Here is a 21,446-nt window from a genome sequence, read left to right as displayed (position 1 = left end):
AGATGGGGATCATGAAAGTGGTTGTCAGGAAGATGGGGAAGCTGGCAAGAGCTTGTCAGGAACATGGGGATCTAGAAAGTGGTTGTCGGGAAGATGTTAAAGCTGGCAAGAGCTTGTCAGGAAGATGGGGATCATGAAAGTGGTTGTCAGGAAGATCGGGAAGCTGGCAAGAGCTTGTCAGGAAGATGGGGATCTAGAAAGTGGTTGTCGGGAAGATGGGAAAACTGGCAAGAGCTTGTCAGGAAGATGGGGATCTGGAAAGTGGTTGACGGGAAGATGGGGAAGCTAGCAAGAGCTTGTCAGGAAGATGGGGATCTAGAAAGTGGTTGTCGGGAAGATGGGGAAGCTAGCAAAAACTTGTCAGGAAGATGGGGATCTAGAAAGTGGTTGTCAGGAAGATGGGGAGTTAGGAAGTGCTTGTCACGAAGATGAGGATCTGGGTTGTGCTTGTCAGGCAGATCAAGGTGGGGAGTGGCTTTGTTTGAGGAATACTCACCATCTCTCATCCACTTTTTTCTCTCTCAAATCTGTGGGGTCAGGACGGTGGGAGTCTTTACTCTGGTAGTACTGGTTGGGATCTGTATATCGCCATGGTTGGACATAGCTGAGCCAGGTTTCCAGAACCTACATAACAGATACTACAGTGTACACTCTCTATGACTTGTGAGGTGATTTCCTGCAGGTGGTATTTTGACTATGTTATCACAGCAACTGTCTCACCATTCTGAAAGATGAGTCCAGAGGCCACCTCTCAAAGGCATGTCCTAGGAAGTTGTACATCTTCTTTTGTATGATTTGAGGCACAGCAGTCCTGAAACACACAACACATACACTGAACCGCAAAAACAAATACGACACTACCTTTTTGAAACTGATAATCAGTTTAATTCAAACACAAGGAAATACCATAATTTTCAGGAAAGATTTCAAAATTGACACGTTTGATTATCAATACTTAAAGTGGGTGAATGAGTTCAGCTTTATGCAATATTCCAGCTATATGGCAGCGGCCTGTAAATAATTTGATCTGGACTATACAATCCAGTGATCAACAGCATGAGCATCGATCAGTGCAATTGGGAACCGATGACATGTGTCAATCAAGTTGGTGAGTCTGACCACCTGATCCAATTAGTCACCCTTTCAGGGGTCCAATAATTCCAGACGGATTTCAGACAATTACAAGTCAAAACAACAACAGATGGCATGCCACGGAAAGCTGAAATTCTAAGACGTGTATGACCTCCTTGTTCATTGACAACAGCATTGCATCATCTGTACGTGAAGTGGATGAGACAGTAGCGAGGTCTCTCAAGGACACTATCATCTGCAAGATGCTCCCAGAGTCCTCGCCACTCTCTCCCTCTTCCGTCAGCCATCGAATACTGGCTTTCGTCTACAGTTTGTCACTGCCAGTGACGCCTATTCGGACGATGTGTGGCCCACTGGAGACGAGCACTGATGTCGAACAGTGAGGATTGGACCCCGGTAAGGCCTGCAACATCTGACCTTTCTCTGGTCTCTCTGTTCCTTTGTTGGCACGTCGCAACTGTGGAACAGTGAATGACTTGGTGCATGTTCAATGGTTCCTTTTATAGGGATGACACTTTGGGATGCACATGCATTGTCATTTTCATGAAATATACATAAACACCTCATCCCATGATTACTTCAGTAACTGCCTTTTGACAACATGCTTTCTGTATCAAAAACAGAATCTGAAACAAAATTTTCATGCATACTGGCTAACAACAAGGTCTAGTTAACTCATTAAGGCCGCGTATATGCGGCAAATTAATTAGTTTCTCACAGCAAGAGCCGCGTATTAGGGGTTATGAAAAGCACCTCTCATTCAGCAAGAGCCGCGTATTGGGGGTTTTACATTTTAAATTCGTACTGTACCTATAATTTCAATCAATTTAGCAGTAATGATCAAAGATTAACATTTCATACGAGAGAGGTACTCTCTGTGTTAATCAGAAGAACTATTAATGTGTTTTGATAACAATTGCTTCCAATGTCGGGGGCTTATACAGGCAAATGAACACATGTCTGCGAGAAAGGGGATTATGAGATGTTGCAGGAGGTAAGTGTTTGTTACGTGTCATTGGGAGTGAATACTAAGATACTATGTTTGCACATTGATTGAATTAACGGTGACGAGGTTACAAAACCTTCTTCTAAATTAAATCATTCATTCATTCGTAGTGATAGTTCATATAATGAATCGTAGACATAAATAGCAATACTGTATTACACTCATGTTCGTGTAGATTTGAAATAAACCAAGTTACTAATTTAGACCTAATTCATTTGCGACTATTGATTTTTAAAGTTGACAATAATACATAATCGAATATGAAGTGATAACTCTTGCATCTACTCATAATATACATATATAGTACACATAAATCATACAAGGGTAACTGGGGTATTTTGTTCAAGCGGTTTCATACTTACATGAAATGTGATTGTTCCATGCAATTTACATAAGCATTGTGTATGAAACGTTTGTATTTGATCCCTGTAATTATCTTATCCTGTGTAATGATCACGTGTATCAGATCAATCGTCAATAAAAGGAGGATAATATATCAGTTACGTAACTGATGCGTATAATCATTCAATCAGACAACACTAAATATATGAACACCTCTTTCAACCTCAAAATAACAGCCTCTGGTCGAATGCATGTCCAGGTAAACTTTTGTCCCATGACAAGTGTAAAACAAACTTATGCGCTGTTACATCATTGGACAACCTGTTTTGTGGAGTCACGCCCATTGCCAATCTTCTGAACCTCGTTTGCTTTCAAAACAAATATAAGTATGCCCATCTTCATAAATATTTGGGGAGATTCAACTACAAGTGTATACATCACAATAAATCAGTATCAAGTTACTTTTTCTTAATTCTATAATACATGTACTTGAATTATGATATTTATTCGTAACAATGTACAGATTATACTGAAATGTTTAGCATGCCATGTTTGATGTACAAGTAGTGTGTGCAAAAAATATATGCAAATAAATTCTGTCTCAACACAATGATTGGATTTATTTATTCTGGGTTAAAATAATTGGATTGTAGCGCTTTGAGCGCTTCAAAAAAAAATAAATAAATAAACTCGTCAAAGTGCTTGTTAGTCCTAAGTGTACATTTCATGCATCCTTACGATTATGTATGTTCACGATACACAAAGTTTTTCATGATAGCTAGAGTTGATAAAGCCGAAATCTAGCATATCGATTGGTCAACGATCTAACCAATAGTCAATCTGTATCCAAGGTGTCTAGTGACCGAACATACCCTTCAGAAATTTAGCCCACGCCCCATCACCTGTCATTTCCAATGTGACAGGTATCTCATGATACGACTGGTCATAGATAACAAATCAGGGACTATATTGAACAGTTAAGATACAAAACGTCCTATTCGGGAATTTTGATGATAACGATAACGATAACGCTTTATGCACTAGTTGTGTTGTACAAATGGTACCGAATACCATTCTCGTCAGTTGTTGGGCACAATGTGTGAAGCCTGCGCGATACTGCTGGAATATAGCTAAAATCGCCGTAAAACTAAATTCACTCATTCTCTTCAATTGTTGCATTTCAGTCGTTATTCATTTACATTTCCAAAATACTAAGACATGTGCGTTCACCATCTGAGAACAAATACACTCATCATAGTGTCAGTCTACTCCCATATGTCTTATGTGTTTCTTTCATACATCATTACAGTAACTGATGTTATGTTTACAATACACAAATTGTTGCATGATAGTTGATACAGCCAAAACACAACATAGCCATTGGTCAATGATAAAGCCAATAATTAATCTCTACCCTATCCCTTTGAGTGTCCAAACGTGCTCTTCAGAAATTTAGGCCACGCCCCATCACCTTGCCCTTCCAATGTGACAAGTTCTCACGATACGATTGGTCAAAGTATCAGTCAATATAATGAGTAACTGAGATATAATGTGTTACATTCGGGATATTTTATCCCATCACATGACGGAAAGCTTTGTTTAGCATCGAGTAATGATAAATGTATCATGCAGTATGTATGTGTATGAATGGTGATGTATGTTTGCAGCGTTAAGTTAAGATGAACGAAGTGAGAAACTATAAATCTCTATATGTTCCATGTTACTTACACACCTATTGATACTTTCCTTGAAAAAAAAAAAATATAGACGATTATAATGCAAGCCCCCCTCTTTTTCAACTTTATCATAAATAATATATTATAATTCAGTCCATACTATGAGAGAGACAGCAGGAATTTCTATATTTGTTCATCTTGTACGTACAAAGACCACGTAGGTGTTGATAAAAATACAGCACACACTGGCAAAGGGTTATGAGAGACACAGGTAATAAATTACATGAAATGCTGTAATATATGTATTCACATCGGCCTCTTTTCCATTTACACCTTTACGACACAATTAAATAATCAGTACTTGTTTGTGAGACTAGACAGTTTCCTGTCATATCCGAGACCTGTCGGGGAAATCAGGCATGATTAGCACTAATTAGCCTCGTCGCAGCAATCAGGCAGTCAGCGAGGGGTGCCAGGTGTTGGGCAGTGGAGCGGCTCCAGGGCTTAATGAGTTAACATACAAAAAGTTTTGAGGTGTACTATACAGGGAACTAAATGTGACTCTCTTTGCTAAACTTAAGAAATAATTCAAGTAATATTAAATATTATTCCAGGACATTTATTTAGTGCAACTATCTATGCAACTGGTGCTTGCTCAAGGTGCTGGTGTATTTTCCATCAATCATTGTACATAAATCTCAAAGGCACGTTGTATTACCAATCTCAACTACCTTGGGAGTATATAACTCTCCATATAACTGGCTAACAACAAGGTCTAGTTAACATACAAAAAGTGAAAAAATAACAACAATTAAGATGAAACATATCTGGCAAAATGTTTAGTTGGGTATTGTTTCTTTTACGGTTCAGCATATATATCTATTTAGGTTTCGTCACAGTATGCAAATCTGTATAAGGCAAGGATGGTTTACTATAAGGGTAATGCTATTTTTGAGGGCATTATCATTTGCAGAAGCCTGAGGTCTTTCATTAACTGCCCGACAAAGGAGGACAGTTGAAAAAGACCAAGGGCTTCTGCAAATGATAATGCCCTAAAAAATATCATTACCGTTATTATTGCTAAAACACATGGAATTATTGCTGAAAAAAAAAGGAAACAATGTAGGAATTTGACTGTAAGTTTACTCAAAACAGGGCTGACTGACTGAATGCAATTACATCATCGAACAATACAAGTGACGTCACAACAGAACGATATTCGGCCTTGGCCTTTGCTAAGACCTTGGCCAGCAATATGTCAAAACTATGGCCGCCATTATCAGATACATCAGTTTTCAGTGTTCGGGTTTGGTCCAACAACAACGTTTATAGTGCAGTTGTTAAAGTTAGCACTAGCAAGAAAGCCAATATTACCGCTAAAGGGGGAATTCAGGTTGCTTTGACTTTTTTGCCCCAGAATATCTGCCATCCCAAAGCCAATGTCGAATGAGCCGTAAGTCATTTCAACATTTTCTTGAACCGAAACTCGGCGTTCACGTGAACAGGTTGGCCTATTTGGATTTTCCAGAGTGTTTGCTGGCATCTTGGGTGACAACACACACTGGAGTATGTCACTAGTTGCTCTCTTTTGTGCACTACTGGATCCTGAAATGTAATGCTTCAGTGATTCCTCGGATTTGTGCTTCGTGATGTTGCAGATTTGTTTGACGTTGACACCTGCCTGAGACAGGTATGTGATGGTAGAAGCTCTGAATGAATGACAAGTGTATACCTGTGATAAACCAGCCTTTTTGGAAATCTTTTGCATAATGGCGCCCAAGGCGTTCTTTCCCAAAGGAGCATTATTGTACGAACTCCTGATTTCTCGAAATCCTTCCGAGGAAGCTGGAAAAGATTATCACAGTCAGGATGCAGTTTTCACAGGTAGAACAGATAAATACTGACTGGATCCTTGGATGACTCGTTCTCGTATATTCTCACATCTGAATAGTCCTGATTAGATGGATTACTGCCTTGCCAGTTCTTTGTTTGCTCAGCCGAAGTGAAGGTAAGAAAGTGTTTGTTGTTATCGTCGCGCTTCATTTGAAGCGTCGATTTAGTAAACCTTCTCCAACCCTCACGTCCCCGCCTTCCCAGAAAGAAATATAGATTGAACCAAACCATTTCTTGAAGCCTGGTTGGGTCAGTACTCTCTAAATCCCCAAAATATCCTGACAGTTTGTCCATGTCTCCTCTCTCAATGCAAAGTTTGTGCTGGAGAGATCTCCCTCCATCTGTAAAGTAGGCTTTACAATGAGATTCGAACATACTGTTTGCGTTTGTAAATTCTTTATCAGCCATAATGTTTATGTTACACGAGAAAGGTGGATCTCTTAGAGTACGATGGACTGCAGCTCTTAGTGATCTAAGTGTGCTAGGGGTGGGAAGCTCCGCCTTCTTAGTACGGTACTCAGCATAGAATTTTCTTAATATTTTGGCCAGTTCTTCCACTTCGACTGATTTTAGATCACTGTTGATATTACGTCAAGATGCCCAATCTAAAAAGCAATGAAAATATGCTTTGTAAGAAAAAATTGTGACGATTTTATCTGGCTCATGAATTACTATATCGAAATTGGTACAAAAGTAGGCTCCGCGTCAAAACTCACCAGTGAATGCCTTGGTCCCCCAGCAAGTCTGTTTTTTGGTATTTGCTGATTTCCCTTCCATTTGGAGTTCATGCCAGTTCGCTGCCAGTTTCACTGATATGCGATTTGTCGCCTCAAAGAGAATCAGTAGGTGCACGAAGTGCCCTTTCCATCTCACGAACCGACGCTGCCGTACCAACACAATCAGACGCCATCTTGTATTGTCAGCGTTCGGAGCTTCAAAGCTGCCCATTATGACGTCACTTGACAACAGAACTGATAGTGGTCCATCGTTAAGGTTGAGCAGTCCAATATCATTTGCAGCGGTCCACAAATTTCTGATAATAGGAGGTCCGTATCATGATAATTCCATGTATTTTAGCTACAATGTTTTCCCATGCATACCCAAGGAGTCACTATCCATATACCACTCTCTTTCTTTTAAAACTGTACCAAATAACTGAAAAAAATGTTTATTCCAACAGCAACCATATCCCATTGTTTTAATGGAAACTTCAGAGACAATTCTGAATGACTAAGGTCTCTCTGGCTGTCAGCTTCATCTCACTGAAAATCTCAGTTTCACAAAGGGTGGTGATCTGGTAGTCATGAAACTGTAGAAGAGCAATTAATGGGTGTATGGTATGGGTTAGGGTTTGTTTGGCCTGCGACTTGCAAGACAGTTCATGAAAGTATATACCACATGTTCTGCAGCGCAGTTACTGAATGCATGGTATGGGTTAGGGCTTGGGTTTACGTTCATCCTGCTACTTGTAAGACAGTTTTTAAAGGTGTCTACCACATGTTCTGCAGCGCCATTACTGGATACACATTTATTTTCGCTTCTGTAGTTGTACTTTTCTTCAGAGCAACATTTCATCAGTGCAACATTTCATCAGTGCAACTTCTGGCCACCACTAAGTAGTCCTGATTGTCCTTGGTTGTAAAATCCACATGAACTTGTCCTCTGCTCCATGGCATACATGGTGCCACAGATGACATGTTTCACATGTCTATACACTGCCTCATAACTGCCTCAATCTCAGTGTTGAACCACCACACACAAATAAGCACCACCTTGATCCTGGATGTCTCAGAGTTCATCTTATATCTCTTCAAAAGCTTTTCTGGGATGACGACTTGTAGCCAAATAAGATAAAGTTACAGTTGTATTGAATTGAGGCTTCAACTCTTCATCCACTTCTGCTGGCCATCCTGTGCATGTCAACTGTAGTGCTCTGCAGAGCACAGGATCTACTTCGGTAGTAGTTGGTCTCCTGCTCAAGATAATCTCTTTATCATCACCTGTGACTGGTAATTGCAAGTGTGACAATCTATCTGCCAGTCCATTTTTCTGTGACAGGATGACCTTCAAGCCACAACTGTGCATACACTAAGGTGTGAGTGAGGTTTAACCATGTGATGTGCTTTATGAATGTTAGAGTTACCACTTTAAGTCTTTATTGCAAATATACCACAGTTACAGTAGGCATACATTGTTGGAACAATAGGCATATATCACAATGGTAGAGCAGGCATACACTGGTAAGCAAACCCTTTGTGTCAACTTTCATCACTTTGTATTGACTCCCATTGTTGTGCAATGGAGTCGAAAAGTAAACTAACTACATATGAAGTTTTGAAATGTACCATACGGGGAACTAAGTGTGACTCTATTTGCTAAACTTAAGAAATAATTCAAATAATATTAAATATTATTCCAGGATATTTATTTAGTGCAAATATCTATGCAACTGGAGCTTTCTGAAGGTGCTGGTGTATTTTCCCTCAATCACTGGATGTCAATCTCAAAGGCACATTGTATTACCAATCTCAACTACCTTGGGAGTATATAACTCTTGTTGCCTCTAGACACAGTAACTTTACTGTGGCTTTCTCATCCTAACCAACACCACAATATAGTGACTGCTACCCATATGTTCTGACTCACCCCTAAGTAGTAACTCCCACCCCAATGTAATGACTCCTTCCTTATGTATTGACTCCCATATCTATATATTGATTTCACTCTGTGTGTTTACTGCCTACATACCTCTTGAACTCCTCCATCGGGTGGTGGATGGTTGTCTGGTAAGGGGAGGTTATCACACTTGGAGCGCTGTTTGTGAAGAAATGCAGATACTTCACAAGGAGGCGAACCATCTTCACCTGATTGAGACTAGGCATGTAGCTATCCTGGATGGAAGAGAAAAATACACAAATTGACAGCAGATCCTGTTTACGTGCCTGTTCCCATGGAACAGATGGACAGTTAGGCTTAGTAGGTTCACAAATAGTTCACAATTGTTGAGTTGTAATCATTTTGCCAGCACACATACTGGTACACAAGCTGACATCTGCATCACAGAGATCGTGCTTCTGGATCACTGGAGCTGATGTCTGCATTACAAAAATCCTGCTTCTGCAGGGCATGACGACTGCATCATAGAGATTCTGCTCTTGCATCACTGGAGCTGATGTCTGCATCACAGAGATCCTACTTTTTCAAGACCTGACATCTGCATCACAGATCCTGTTTGTACGGGACCTGATGTCTGCATCACAGCGATCCTGCTTCTGCAGGGCCTGATGTCTGCATCACAGAGATCCCGTCTCTGCAGCACCTAACATTTGCATCACAAAGATCATGTTTCTGCAGCACCTAACATCTGCTGTTTACACTGATGTCAAACAACATATTTATATTAATTTGTCTCCTTTGACATCTTTCTGATAACAGCTCAGACATTTTATGTGCACAACAGTCCATACCATCAGTATAAGATTGATATGTAGTGCTAACACACAACGAAAACGAAAAAAGAAGAACAGCAGGAGGATGTGGAGTAGGCTGAAGAGATGAAAAAATGAAAAATCTGAGTGGTGGAGAAGCAGGAAGTGGAGGTTTGTGATGACAGAATGGACGTCTGAGTGTTGGAAGCAAGAAGTGGAAGTGTGTGATGTAATAATGGACAGTCTGAGTGTGGGAAGCAAGAAGTGGAGGTGTGTGATGCCATAATGGACAGTCTGAGTGTGGGAAGCAAGAAGTGGAGGTGTGTAATGTCATAATGGACAGTTTGAGTGTGGGAAGCAAGAAGTGGAGGTGTGTGATGACAAATTAGACAGTCTGAGTGTGGGAAGCAAGAAGTGGAGGTGTGTAATGTCATAATGGACAGTTTGAGTGTGGGAAGCAAGAAGTGGAGGTGTGTGATGACAAATTAGACAGTTTGAGTGTGGGAAGCAAGAAGTGGAGGTGTGTGACATCATAATGGACAGTCTGAGTGTGGGAAGTAAGAAAAGGAGGTGTGTGATGTCATAATGGACAGTCTGAGTGTGGGAAGTAAGAAGTGTAGGTTTGCATGTGTGATGACAGAATAGTCTAAGTGAAGGAAGCAAGAAATGGCAACGTATGATGACAGAATGGACAGTCTGAGTGGAAAAATACACAAGTCCAGTTAGTGGAGAACAATTTTGCAGCACAAAAGAACCTTGGCATAAAGGAGAATAAATGAGAATATAATCATTCATGAGATGGCATGCTTTAGACAACAAATATACAAGCATGTATACAACCATTCACATGTAACATTTCTTTTCAACAACCAGCTACACCTTATACATACTGAGCAGAATACATCCAAGGTTACAAAAGGAGCATTGTTTATCACGTTATACTAGCCATAGTATAACATGACAAATAGATTAGAAGCACTTCCAAACCAATACAATAGAGATTAATGGCACTCAGCAGTAGACATGTGACAAGAACAACAATCTGATTGAGTAGTGGTTGGTGGGTGTATGACTGTGAGTGGGTAGTGTTTGGTTGTGTGTATGACTGTAAGTGGGTAGTGGTAGAGTGGGTGTATGACTATGGTTGGGTAGTGGTTGGGTTGGTTTTTGACTGAGAGTGGGTAGTGGTTGGATGGGTGTTTGAGTGGGTAGCGTTTAGGTGGATGTATGACTGTGTGTGGGTTATGGTTGGATGGGTGCATGACTATGAGTTGGTAGTGGCTGGATGGATGTATTATTGTGAGTGGGTAGTGGCTCGGTGGGTGTTTGACTGTGAGTGGGTAGTATCTGGTTGGGTGTTTGTGTGGGTAGAGGTTAGGTGGATATATGACTGTAAGTGGATAGTGCTTGGATGGGTGGGTGCATGACTATGAGTGGGTAGTGGCCGGATGGATGTATGATTGTGAGTGGCTAGTGTTTGGGTTGGTGTTTGATGATTAACGTTGCTCTCTGCAATTTTCTGATAGGGGTCTGTAAATAATGGAGTGTTGAGCACAAAATCTAGTTCTAGACACTATGAGCATTATCTGCGCTAATGGGACCAACAATCTGTCAGCCAAATCAGGTAGCTTGGTCATCAATCACCTCTTCTGACAAGCATGGTTTACTGAAGACCACTTCCAACCCTGATCATCATCTATGTAAGGATTGCTTAGCCACCACCTGTTTTCACTGGGGCCAGAAAGAATAGTGAGAAAGGTGCACAATCTGACGTGGTGTTGTCTGAGTTACAAAATACAGTTGTCGGTATTACTCACAGTGTACAACTGTCAAACACTTAAAGCAAATTGTCACAGTAACAACAGAGCTCACCTTACAATAGCCACAACAAGAAAAATATAAAAAAAATAAAAGAATAATATATATCAAATTCTTTTGGAATGATCTTAGTGAATTCTTGATAAGATCTCTAAATTTTGCTTTTTGGGCTGGAAATGTATCTGTCTCCCAGAAATAGGGACTTTTAACATGTATTCCATAACGAAATAAGCCTAAAAGGTTTTTAAAGAACTGCCGACCCATTTCACTTCTAAATATATTTTATTGCAGCTGCAGCCATTGCCAACAGAATGGAGACCATTAATGAAGACCAAAAGGGCTTTATCATTGGAAGATACATAGGAGAAGTGACTAGACTAATTTATGAACTTATGGAACATACCGAAACATGTCAAATCCCTGAACTACTCTGTTTGATTGACTTTGAGGAAGCCTTTGACTCTGCTGACTTAAAATATATACTAAATGTTCTCAATTTCTATCATTTTGGACCAGATCTGATTCATTAGGTAAACCACTTCTTCCATGATACTGAATCTTAGTGTATTAATAAATGGCTTTGCATCACCTTTCTTTAAAATAACCCATTGCTGTCATCAAGGGGAACCTCTATCACCTAATAATTTTGGTTTGTGTAGAAATTTTGGCCTTAATGATAAAAAATAGAAAGCATATACAAGGAACGAAAGTTGACAATATTGAATACATTATGTCACAATTTGCTGAAGATACCACAATGACACTGGATGGTTCTGAGAGATGTCTTTATGCTGCTTAAAATACATTACAATTTTTAGCAAGATTCTCTGGACTAAAAATTAATACTGAACAATCAAAGCTAATTTGGATAAGGTCAAAAAGAGATCAAGAGTAACGTTATGCAAAGACTGAAATTTTGACTTGCCCCACACAGAATTTACACTTTTAGGTATTCGTTTTGACATAGATTTTGAAAATATGGTTGAGAAAAATTATGCAGCTATATTGTCCCAAATTATGAAAGAAGTGAACACCTGGTAAGCACGATCACTTACTCCTTTAGGAAGAAACAAACTTTTGAAATCACTACTGCTTCCTTCACACATTTGCGACACTCCTAAATCCTCCAGAGCAGATTTTAGATAAACTTCAAAAGCTATGTTTTAGATTTATATGGAGAGGAAACCCAGACAAAGTTAAAAGGGACATGATTACATCTCTTCCAAAACATGGTGGATTAAAGGTACCAAAAAGGAAAGAGACAATTGCTGCGCAAAAGCTTGGATGGTTAAGAAAATTATACAGAATCATATGTGGGATTATCATTTTCTTCGGCAGATAACAGGTGAAATTTACCTGCAGATAGTAATTATACTAAAAATGTTGCTACTCCAACCTTAACTATTCAGTTTTGGAAGGATGTGTCTAAGCAAAAAGATACTATTGCAAGTGAATTTGAAATCCATTCACAGTCTATCTGGTGTAATGATGACATATTAATCGATAACAAACCTATTCTTTATAAATACTGGTATAACAAGGGAGTTGTATTTGTATATGATATGTTAAAGCAGAAGGGAAATTTGTATCCCTTGATGACTCTAAGGATCTATATAAACTCAAAACTAATTTCCTGACCTATGAAGGGAAATATGGAAATACTAATGATTGTCTTATATATATATATAACATGTCCTACTTTTTGACTGCATGTGCCATACCTGTAAACAAGTGAAAAAACTGTAAATAAAAATCTATCTATCTATCTATCTAAAAAGAGTTGAGGACCTGAAAATCAAGTGGTGTTTAGTCACATAGAAGGGTGTAGAAAAGCCAGGCCAGTGACCAGCATATATACAGCATACACATCCAGTACCATCTACATACAGTACACAATATTCACATCCATCACCATGGAAATGTACACTAAAGTAACATGTAATATCTGAATCAACCACCATAGTGACAGTATACGTTGTTCACTGGTCACAAGGGGCGCATGGGTTGATGTACCTTTGATGTGTGTTTATATATAAACATGTTATGTTGAACATAAACAAACATCGAGAGTACATCAACCTATGGGCTCTGAGGGACGGGTGAACAACTTATTTATCTTACCAAACACATCAATGTTAATTTTGAACTGGTTGATGCATGTTTATCAGATCGTACACTACTGCCATCCTGTGTGAATCTTGCATCATGCTGTTTTTCCCGCAGGTACTGTCTTAGTAAAGTTGCCGCAGTGTAATTCCCCTTCTTAATATTCACAGGGACTACACTCGAACATTTTGTCAAAAGTTATTTATTGGAATGTGAGGTAAATCTTTTTGTAGTCATCGCCAGATTTTGCAGATGACACAAGGAAAACAGATTTCGACTTAATCGGTAATTCTCATGCATCATGCGTAATTCAATGTTATTCGAGATAAAGAAGTACTACCACGAAGTACCAAATGAGTTGCCATTGGCAGCGGGGTACTGCGTTATGTACCTCACTTGTAAGTGGGAAGCACTGAAAATAATAGACGAGCGCTTAGCCAATCAGAAAAATGACATTTATGTGTGAGGTAAGTTAAAACGGTAAAGCAAGGCAACAGGCAAGGAACATTTTACATGAATACCCATTGCTGTGGTCATATACAGAAATGTACCTCCATAGCCATGGAAACATGCACTATACTCACAAACAAGTAGGCAAAAGGATCTGGCTGGTATGTTGGAGAGTATCTGCAGTACCTCATGGGCTAAACACAAGTTAAGCCATGTATTGTAGAATTAACATTTTTCTATAAAGTACAATATCTACAAACCTAACATCTAGTCTCTGAAATGAACATATTTCACAGAAAAATATCTGTTCATAAAATATTCTCATAAAATATAAAGAAAAGGAGCCCAGGGACTTCTTCCTTTTCCTGAAACTGTGGAAATCTTGAGTTGCCACATAGGTTTTCTTCATTACATTTGTTTCAGTGAATCCTTGACTAAATATTTACATCCATACAATTGCGTACATATCTGAGTGTTCAACAACAGCTGGATAGACACTTGAGTGTTTTACCACAACTGGGTTGTCATCTGAGTGTTCTACAACTACTGGGTAGGGACATGGATGTTCTATAACAACTGGGTAGACACTTGAGGGTTCTACAACAACTGGGTAGACACTTGCATGTTCTACAACAAATGGGTAGAGACTTGAGTAATCTCTAAATACTGGATAGACACTGAGTTTTCTGTAACCACTGGGTAGACACTTGAGTATTCTACAACAAATGGATAGAAACTTGAGTATTCTACAACAACTGGGTAGACACTAGAGTTTTCTATAACAAATAGGCAGACACTTGGGTGTTCTACAACAAATGGGTAGAAACATGGGTGTTCTACAACAACTGGGTAGAAACATGGGTGTTCTACAACAACAGGGTAAACACATGGGTGTTATATAACAACTGGGTAGACACCTGTGTGTTCTATAACAAATGGGTAGAAACTTGAGTATTCTACAACAACTGGGTAGAAACTTGAGTATTCTACAACAATTGGGTAGACACTAGAGTTTTCTATAACAAATAGGCAGACACTTGGGTGTTCTACAACAAATGGGTAGAAACATGGGTGTTCTACAACAACTTGGTAGACACTTCAGTTTTCTTCAACTGGGTAGAAACATGTTCCATAACAACAGGGTAAACACATGGGTGTTCTATAACAACTGGGTAGAAACATGGGTGTTCTATAACAAATAGGCAGACACTTGGGTGTTCTACAACAAATGGGTAGAAACATGGGTGTTCTATAACAAATGGGTAGACACTTGAGTTTTCTTCAACTGGGTAGAAACATGTTCCATAACAACAGGGTAAACACATGGGTGTTCTATAACAACAGGGTAAACACATGGGTGTTCTATAACAACAGGGTAAACACATGGGTGTTCTATAACAACTGGGTAAACACATGGGTGTTCTATAACAACTGGGTAGACACTTGAGTTTTCTAGTACAAATAGGTAGACATTTGAGATTTCTACAACAACTGGGTAGACACACTAGTGTTCTATAACTGGGTAGACATGTGAGTGTTCTATAACTGGGCAGACACTACATGGTCTCTTTGCAGTACACTCGTAAAAACGTACCGATGAATTTCACTTTAAACAAAAACATGAACCAAACATAGTGAAATTAAGATTGCAAATCCTCATAATCCTCCTAGATTCAAATTGTTATTATTACTTTGTATTACAAATGGCTTGAGGCATTGTAGCCCACCTCTTGCAAATAGATACCTCTGCAGAACATTTGATCTCGCTACTGCAAGTATCTGTTCAGGTGTTGAAGTAATACTATCGTGAGTGCCTGACAATCTAGGTATGGTCTCACTGACAATCTAAGTATGGTCTCAGGAACCTCTGAATGCACATCAGTTGGAGCCGACCACTCTACACAAGAGCCTTCACTGACGTGTGAAGACCTCATGGACACGGTCCACTGTAACCCTGACAGTACTAAGATCATAACAGACACACACACACAGAAGTTGCATAGACAACGGTCTGATGCATCCTGATAAAACTAAGATCACAGAAGACATACTTACAAAGGATGCATGAGGAAATGACGCCTTTTCATTGTCAGCAGGATTCTGATTCAACCAAAACTCAGCCAACACCTGAAGCAGAAATTCAGCTGCAGGTGAACATGTGTAAAAATGGCAATAAACAAAACAAGTCTGACCTTGAGGGACAATCGTGAGGTTTAAACTAAGTACATTTCCAATCTACTTTCCCAAAGTTGTCTGAGATATCAACATTTATTCAGTGTGATTCAACTTGTGCACCTCTTAACTGTTACATATAAGAAGCATCCACAGCATGAAGCTTATTTATCCATATTATTTTGTCATCTAAATTCAACCAGAAATAAAAACAAAAACACCAATCATCTTTGCCACTAATTTATATAAACTACAGAGAGCTAAGAAACACTTGAAGTATATTTTCACTGCTAACTTTAATACTTCCGTCTCACAGATTTTGAAGTCATTAGTCATGTCTTCCTTAAGAATATGATCTACCAAGAACTATTTACGTGTGGATAATTGTACTACTACAGAAACACAGACTTCAAAGGAACATATGGAAGTAAGTGTTTCTTTTGGGAACCAAGATGTTCATATTGTTGGACTGTATAGGTCTGCATCCTCCAAGATAACAGACTTACAGAATCCTATTTTTTTTCCACTGACTTTCTCATATTTTGTGAGAATGCAAATCTGAAGAAAACTCTCCCATTGATAATGGGTGATTTCAACATTCATGTGGATGAGTATGATTCAACAAGATTCTAGAGTGAAATGGTTTCATGCAGAATATGATGGAACCAACTCACAAACATAGACATGCTATTGACTTAGTCATTACCAGAAATGATATACATGTGACTGACAGAATTAATTTTTTTTATCATAGGATAGGATGTCAATCTCTACGTTACTTTGTATTGTCAATCTCAACTCCCTGGGGAGTATACAACTCGTGCTGCCACTAGGCGCACCAAGTTTATTGTGGCTCTCTGATCCACATGAGGTATCCAGTTTACAGCTGGGTAGAGTAGGACACACAGTCATGGCACTTTGTCCAAGTTTACTGCACGTTGCTGTACCCGCAACTAAGTGTTTTCATGAGTTCATGCGGCCACCATATGGTCATAAACCAATGGATTTGTGTTTTTTCTTTAAGTGCACCGGGTTGTGTACTGTACACTAAGGGTTGCAACAATTATGAAAGAGTCTGCACACAAAGTTGACTCCAAGGTTTTTACACCTGGTCACAGGTGGGCTCAATCCTGACACCTGAACCTCGCTGGATCACTAGACTGGGGCTTCAGCAAGCTCTCCCACCGCAAGTACATGTGCTTGACTTACAGATGTCAGATCATTTGCAGATTCATATACCAGGTATGTGTTTTTCTAAACCTAAGTTACAAGAAAAAGCATGTTGTATAAATATAAAGTGAATATCCTGGCAAACATTAAGGGTGACACAAGATCTTTAGAGTTTTATTCACTTCTTATACGACACTGTTCGAGTCTACAGTACCTGAAGCAGTGTGTCCTACCATTGTTCAAGTCTACAGTACCTGAAGCAGTGTACCCTACCACTGTTCATGTCCACAGTACCTGAAGCAGTGTATCCGACCACTGTTCGAGTCTACAGTACCTGAAGCAGATTGTCCTACCACTGTGTGAGCCTACAGTACCTGAAGCAGTGTATCCTATCACTGTGTGAGTCTACAGTACCTGAAGCAGTGTGTCCTACCACTGTGTGAGCCTACAGTACCTGAAGCAGTGTGTCCTACCACTGTGTGAGCCTACAGTACCTGAAGCAGTGTGTCCTACCACTGTTCGAGTCTACAGTACCTGAAGCAGTGTGTCCTACCACTGTGTGAGCCTACAGTACCTGGAGCAGTGTATCCTATCACTGTGTGAGTCTACAGTACCTGAAGCAGTGTGTCCTACCACTGTGTGAGCCTACAGTACCTGAAGCAGTGTGTCCTACCACTGTGTGAGCCTACAGTACCTGAAGCAGTGTGTCCTACCACTGTTCGAGTCTACAGTACTTGAAGTAGCGTGTCCTACCACTGTGTGAGCCTACAGTACCTGGAGAAGTGTTTCTGATCGCCAAGTCTCGGCCTCGGTCTGGTCCAGAACTGGTGATCCCTGCACATGTGGTTTCTGAACAGCAGTGAAACCTGACTTGAATAGACTTGGTCGTGTACGATGTCTTGGAGGTGTGGTGCTTGGGCTTACTGAATGGCCTGTGTAGGAACTGTTGATATGGATATGGATATGAAGTTATTGAATTATATACACCACAAACTGACTAAAGACTGAATCAGAGCTAGCAACATATTACATATTAAACTGAAGTTCAATAAATTAAGAAAGTTATTCAAATAATTGAATAGCATATTTGAAGAACGTCTGCCCATATGTCTTCACAAGCAAATTCTTCGAAATTTGAAGTACCATCAACACTGATAAGAATACTACTTCTCACACTTGATATGACTATTTTCCTGAAACTTGTTTCCGATCCACTGGTTTAATTGAATAAAAAAACCAATTAAATCCTCATAATGTGTATTTCTTCCTGTTTGGGTCACTGCTTTAACCCAGTACTTAAAGTGGCCAAAGACAGAGATTTGATACATGGGAACACTGTGGGAAGCTTGTATGTATATTAGACATTCCCACCATATAATCAAAATCAGACCATTTAAACGTTGGAAGTTTTGAAAAAGTTTTTGCACCTCAAGAAGACAAAATTCAACACAAAGGTCGAATACTCTTCATGAATATGTCAACTAGTTATGACAACATTACATTGTTTTTCACGCTGATCACATGAAAACATACATATGTAAACTATTCATGTACTAGCATACTTTGTATCAACAACAGACTGCCTGGGTGCTTCCACTGTTACATGTACCTCAGTGAGTTAGTGAGTTAAGTTTTATGCCACTTTTAGCAATATTTCAGCAATATCATGGTGGGGTAGCACCAGAAATGAGCTTCACACACTGTACCCATGTGGGGAATCGAACCCGGGTTTTCGGCGTGACAAGTGATTGCTTCAAACATTAGACTACCCCACTACCTCATGTACCATGAGTAATGTTGATACTGGATATAGAGTGGTACCTTGAATACACACTAAGTGGAAGTAAAGTATTGGAAGATGTAAAGTTCACCCTCAGACAAGAGCATAACCACAATTTTAGTCAAAACCTAACTTGTTGCCATGAAAATAAACAAAAGTTTTAGAAATCCAGAACTACCAAAAAGCACCAGTTCACCTCCAGACCTATCTAATTGTTCCAGGTCTAATGAAGAAATATTGAATGTCTGTTATGCTCCGCCCTTTAAACACAAATTTGCATGGATGGACTTTTGGATGGTCACGGACGGAGTAAAAAATAATACCTCACACAAAACACATTGCGGGGATAATTATTACGTTCCCATCGCTTATCAGCGGAAACAACACTTTCAGGTGGCCTTTCATTGAGTGAGTGAGTTAATGTTTAACGTCACATCGGCAATGTCTCAGCCATATCGTGACGAGAGCTGGCCTTTCAGCAGATCACTATTTAACTTTTTTTATTCAATTAAACCTGTTGATCAGAAACATCTCAAGGAAAAAGGCAACTCAAGTGTCAAAGTGACACAGTCGTATTCCTAAAAATGATGGGTGCCAACAATAAATAACAGCATCCTGTTCAATCATCACCACTGAGTAAACTCCTTTACTGATGTGTGAGGAGCGTAATTTGCCCTCCTAGACACTGTCTAATGTTTGTGGACTTTAACTTGTCCTAAATAGATACCGTCTAATGTGTGGGAAGCTTGACTTGCCTTACCTGGCTAAGAGATGGGTGTTTTAGTGCAGGGAGTTACTTGGTCAACTTGACTCACCTGGGCACTGTGTAATGTGACACTGGGCTTCGCACTGGAGAGGGTACATTAGGCATTGGTGGAATCATCTTGTTGTCCAGGGGCAAGTAGTAGCTGATGTAGCTGTCGATGATGTTGGGATACAGGTAGTCGTAGAGGTTGGCCCAGGAAGGGCAAGAGTGGGAGGGGTTGACCAGGCAGTATGCCAGATGGAACATGAAGTACTCAAATGCACGTGATGACAGTTAAGGAATACAAGGTTGTTGTGTTAAGTTGAAACATGTCGACACACCAAGGCTATAAGAAACAGAATGATACTGACAGTGCTAGTGGTAGGTACATAATTTGACCTGAGGGTATTCAGACTTTGTTCACGTATTGTTCGTGGGGTGATCATAGTGATAAGTGGGATTTGTTTCAACTAAGAAGTTAGTATTAAAGCAGAAAACATATTTTTGTATGTTTCCACAATATAAACAAACAACTATGAAATGAATCATGTGATATCAGTGTTTGTGGCAGGAAAAGTGCTTTGATTCCTAAAATGCATAGCCCTTTAAATCTTGCGTATGCAATGTGGTGAGGTCTATTGGCGGCGTCTGTGGACATGCCCTCTGTAAACATCTTGACTTTACTTCCTTCCATTTCAGAGCATTTTATCACCATTCACAAGTAAAATATGCTGAGAGAAAAAATTATTTTATTTTGCCATTTCTTTGGGGAAATACACTTTTCGTTTACTTGTTGTGGTTCACAAACATCGGTCCACAAGTCACAGTCATTATTTTGAAGAAGGATCAACTTACCTGTCACCCATTCGACAGGCTGTACAGTTTCACAAATAACAGACAGCTTGAGGTAGCCAAAACAGTTGTGGTATCTAGCTGACCTGCTATCTACATCTAGAGTTACAACCAAAGGAATAAAGTGCCCCAAAGCAAAAATAACGTATATGGTGATTGAGTAAAATAAATATTAGCTAGAATTGGTGTTCAGGAATTGATACTTAATTATAATTCGAATGGCTGTTCAGGAATATAGAACTTGTGGTTCAGAAATCTACACCTGATTGGAATGGGTGTTCAAGAATCTGTCCTTAATTAGAAGGTGTTAAGGAATCTATCCTTAATTAGAATGTGTGTTCAGGAATCTATCCTTAATTAGAATGTGTTAAGGAATCTATCCTTAATTAGAATGTGTTCAGGAATCAATACATGACTATTTCTAGCTTACAGCTGCTTTAATGCTGGTCGCTGCAGGGAAACCTACAGTTCCTTTAGTGTGCAAGGATATCGAGGGAGAGGAAAGTCTGGCCAGTATGTCCCTGTGCCTGTAACTTGTTGACAAAGAACGCTGGCACCATCCCTTCCTCCATCATGTGACGAGTCGGAGCCTGGAGAAAATACACAATAGTAAATACACCTTTTGATGACAGCCTCCTTGGAAGTTTTGGACATCTGTCTTAAATTGCATGATAGGAGAAAAGATAGAGACCGGAGTGGGCAAATAGGGGCTGTTATGCTTGCACTAAGGTGACTAGTTTCGTCCGAGTTGGACTGATCAGACGGAGTAGCTTGCGGTGACTGGGGGTATATATATATACTGTGGAGGAGCCGGAGGGGTTGGCCGTCGGTCAAAGGTGGGTTCGGTGTTTTCGCCACATTACTGAGGCAATTGTCTGACGAACGCTTCTACACCAAACTACAAGGAGACCCCACA

At 39.7% G+C, this 21,446-nt stretch overlaps 1 protein-coding gene across 2 annotated transcripts in view; it reads right to left on the bottom strand.

Moving 5' to 3' along the window:
• LOC137292775 (sphingomyelin phosphodiesterase 4-like) overlaps positions 1–21,446 on the bottom strand; it is a 39,717-nt gene that overhangs the window by 12,691 nt on the left and 5,580 nt on the right. The window contains exons 4-11 of one of the 2 annotated variants that reach the window (XM_067823858.1): positions 21,021–21,120; positions 19,749–19,962; positions 17,928–18,096; positions 15,867–15,938; positions 13,946–14,005; positions 8,758–8,900; positions 721–811; positions 497–624 (exon numbers count right to left, since the gene is read on the bottom strand). In XM_067823858.1, coding sequence (XP_067679959.1) covers positions 497–624; positions 721–811; positions 8,758–8,900; positions 13,946–14,005; positions 15,867–15,938; positions 17,928–18,096; positions 19,749–19,962; positions 21,021–21,120 — 977 coding nt within the window. The remainder of the gene's footprint in view (positions 1–496; positions 625–720; positions 812–8,757; positions 8,901–13,945; positions 14,006–15,866; positions 15,939–17,927; positions 18,097–19,748; positions 19,963–21,020; positions 21,121–21,446) is intronic. The other variant, XM_067823859.1, reaches the window with a different exon arrangement.

This window comes from Haliotis asinina, chromosome 1, assembly GCF_037392515.1.
Source record: "Haliotis asinina isolate JCU_RB_2024 chromosome 1, JCU_Hal_asi_v2, whole genome shotgun sequence".
In the NCBI taxonomy this organism is placed as follows: domain Eukaryota; kingdom Metazoa; phylum Mollusca; class Gastropoda; order Lepetellida; family Haliotidae; genus Haliotis; species Haliotis asinina.
Note: the sequence above shows the minus strand (reverse complement) of the source record. Positions and strands in the feature narration are given on the sequence as shown.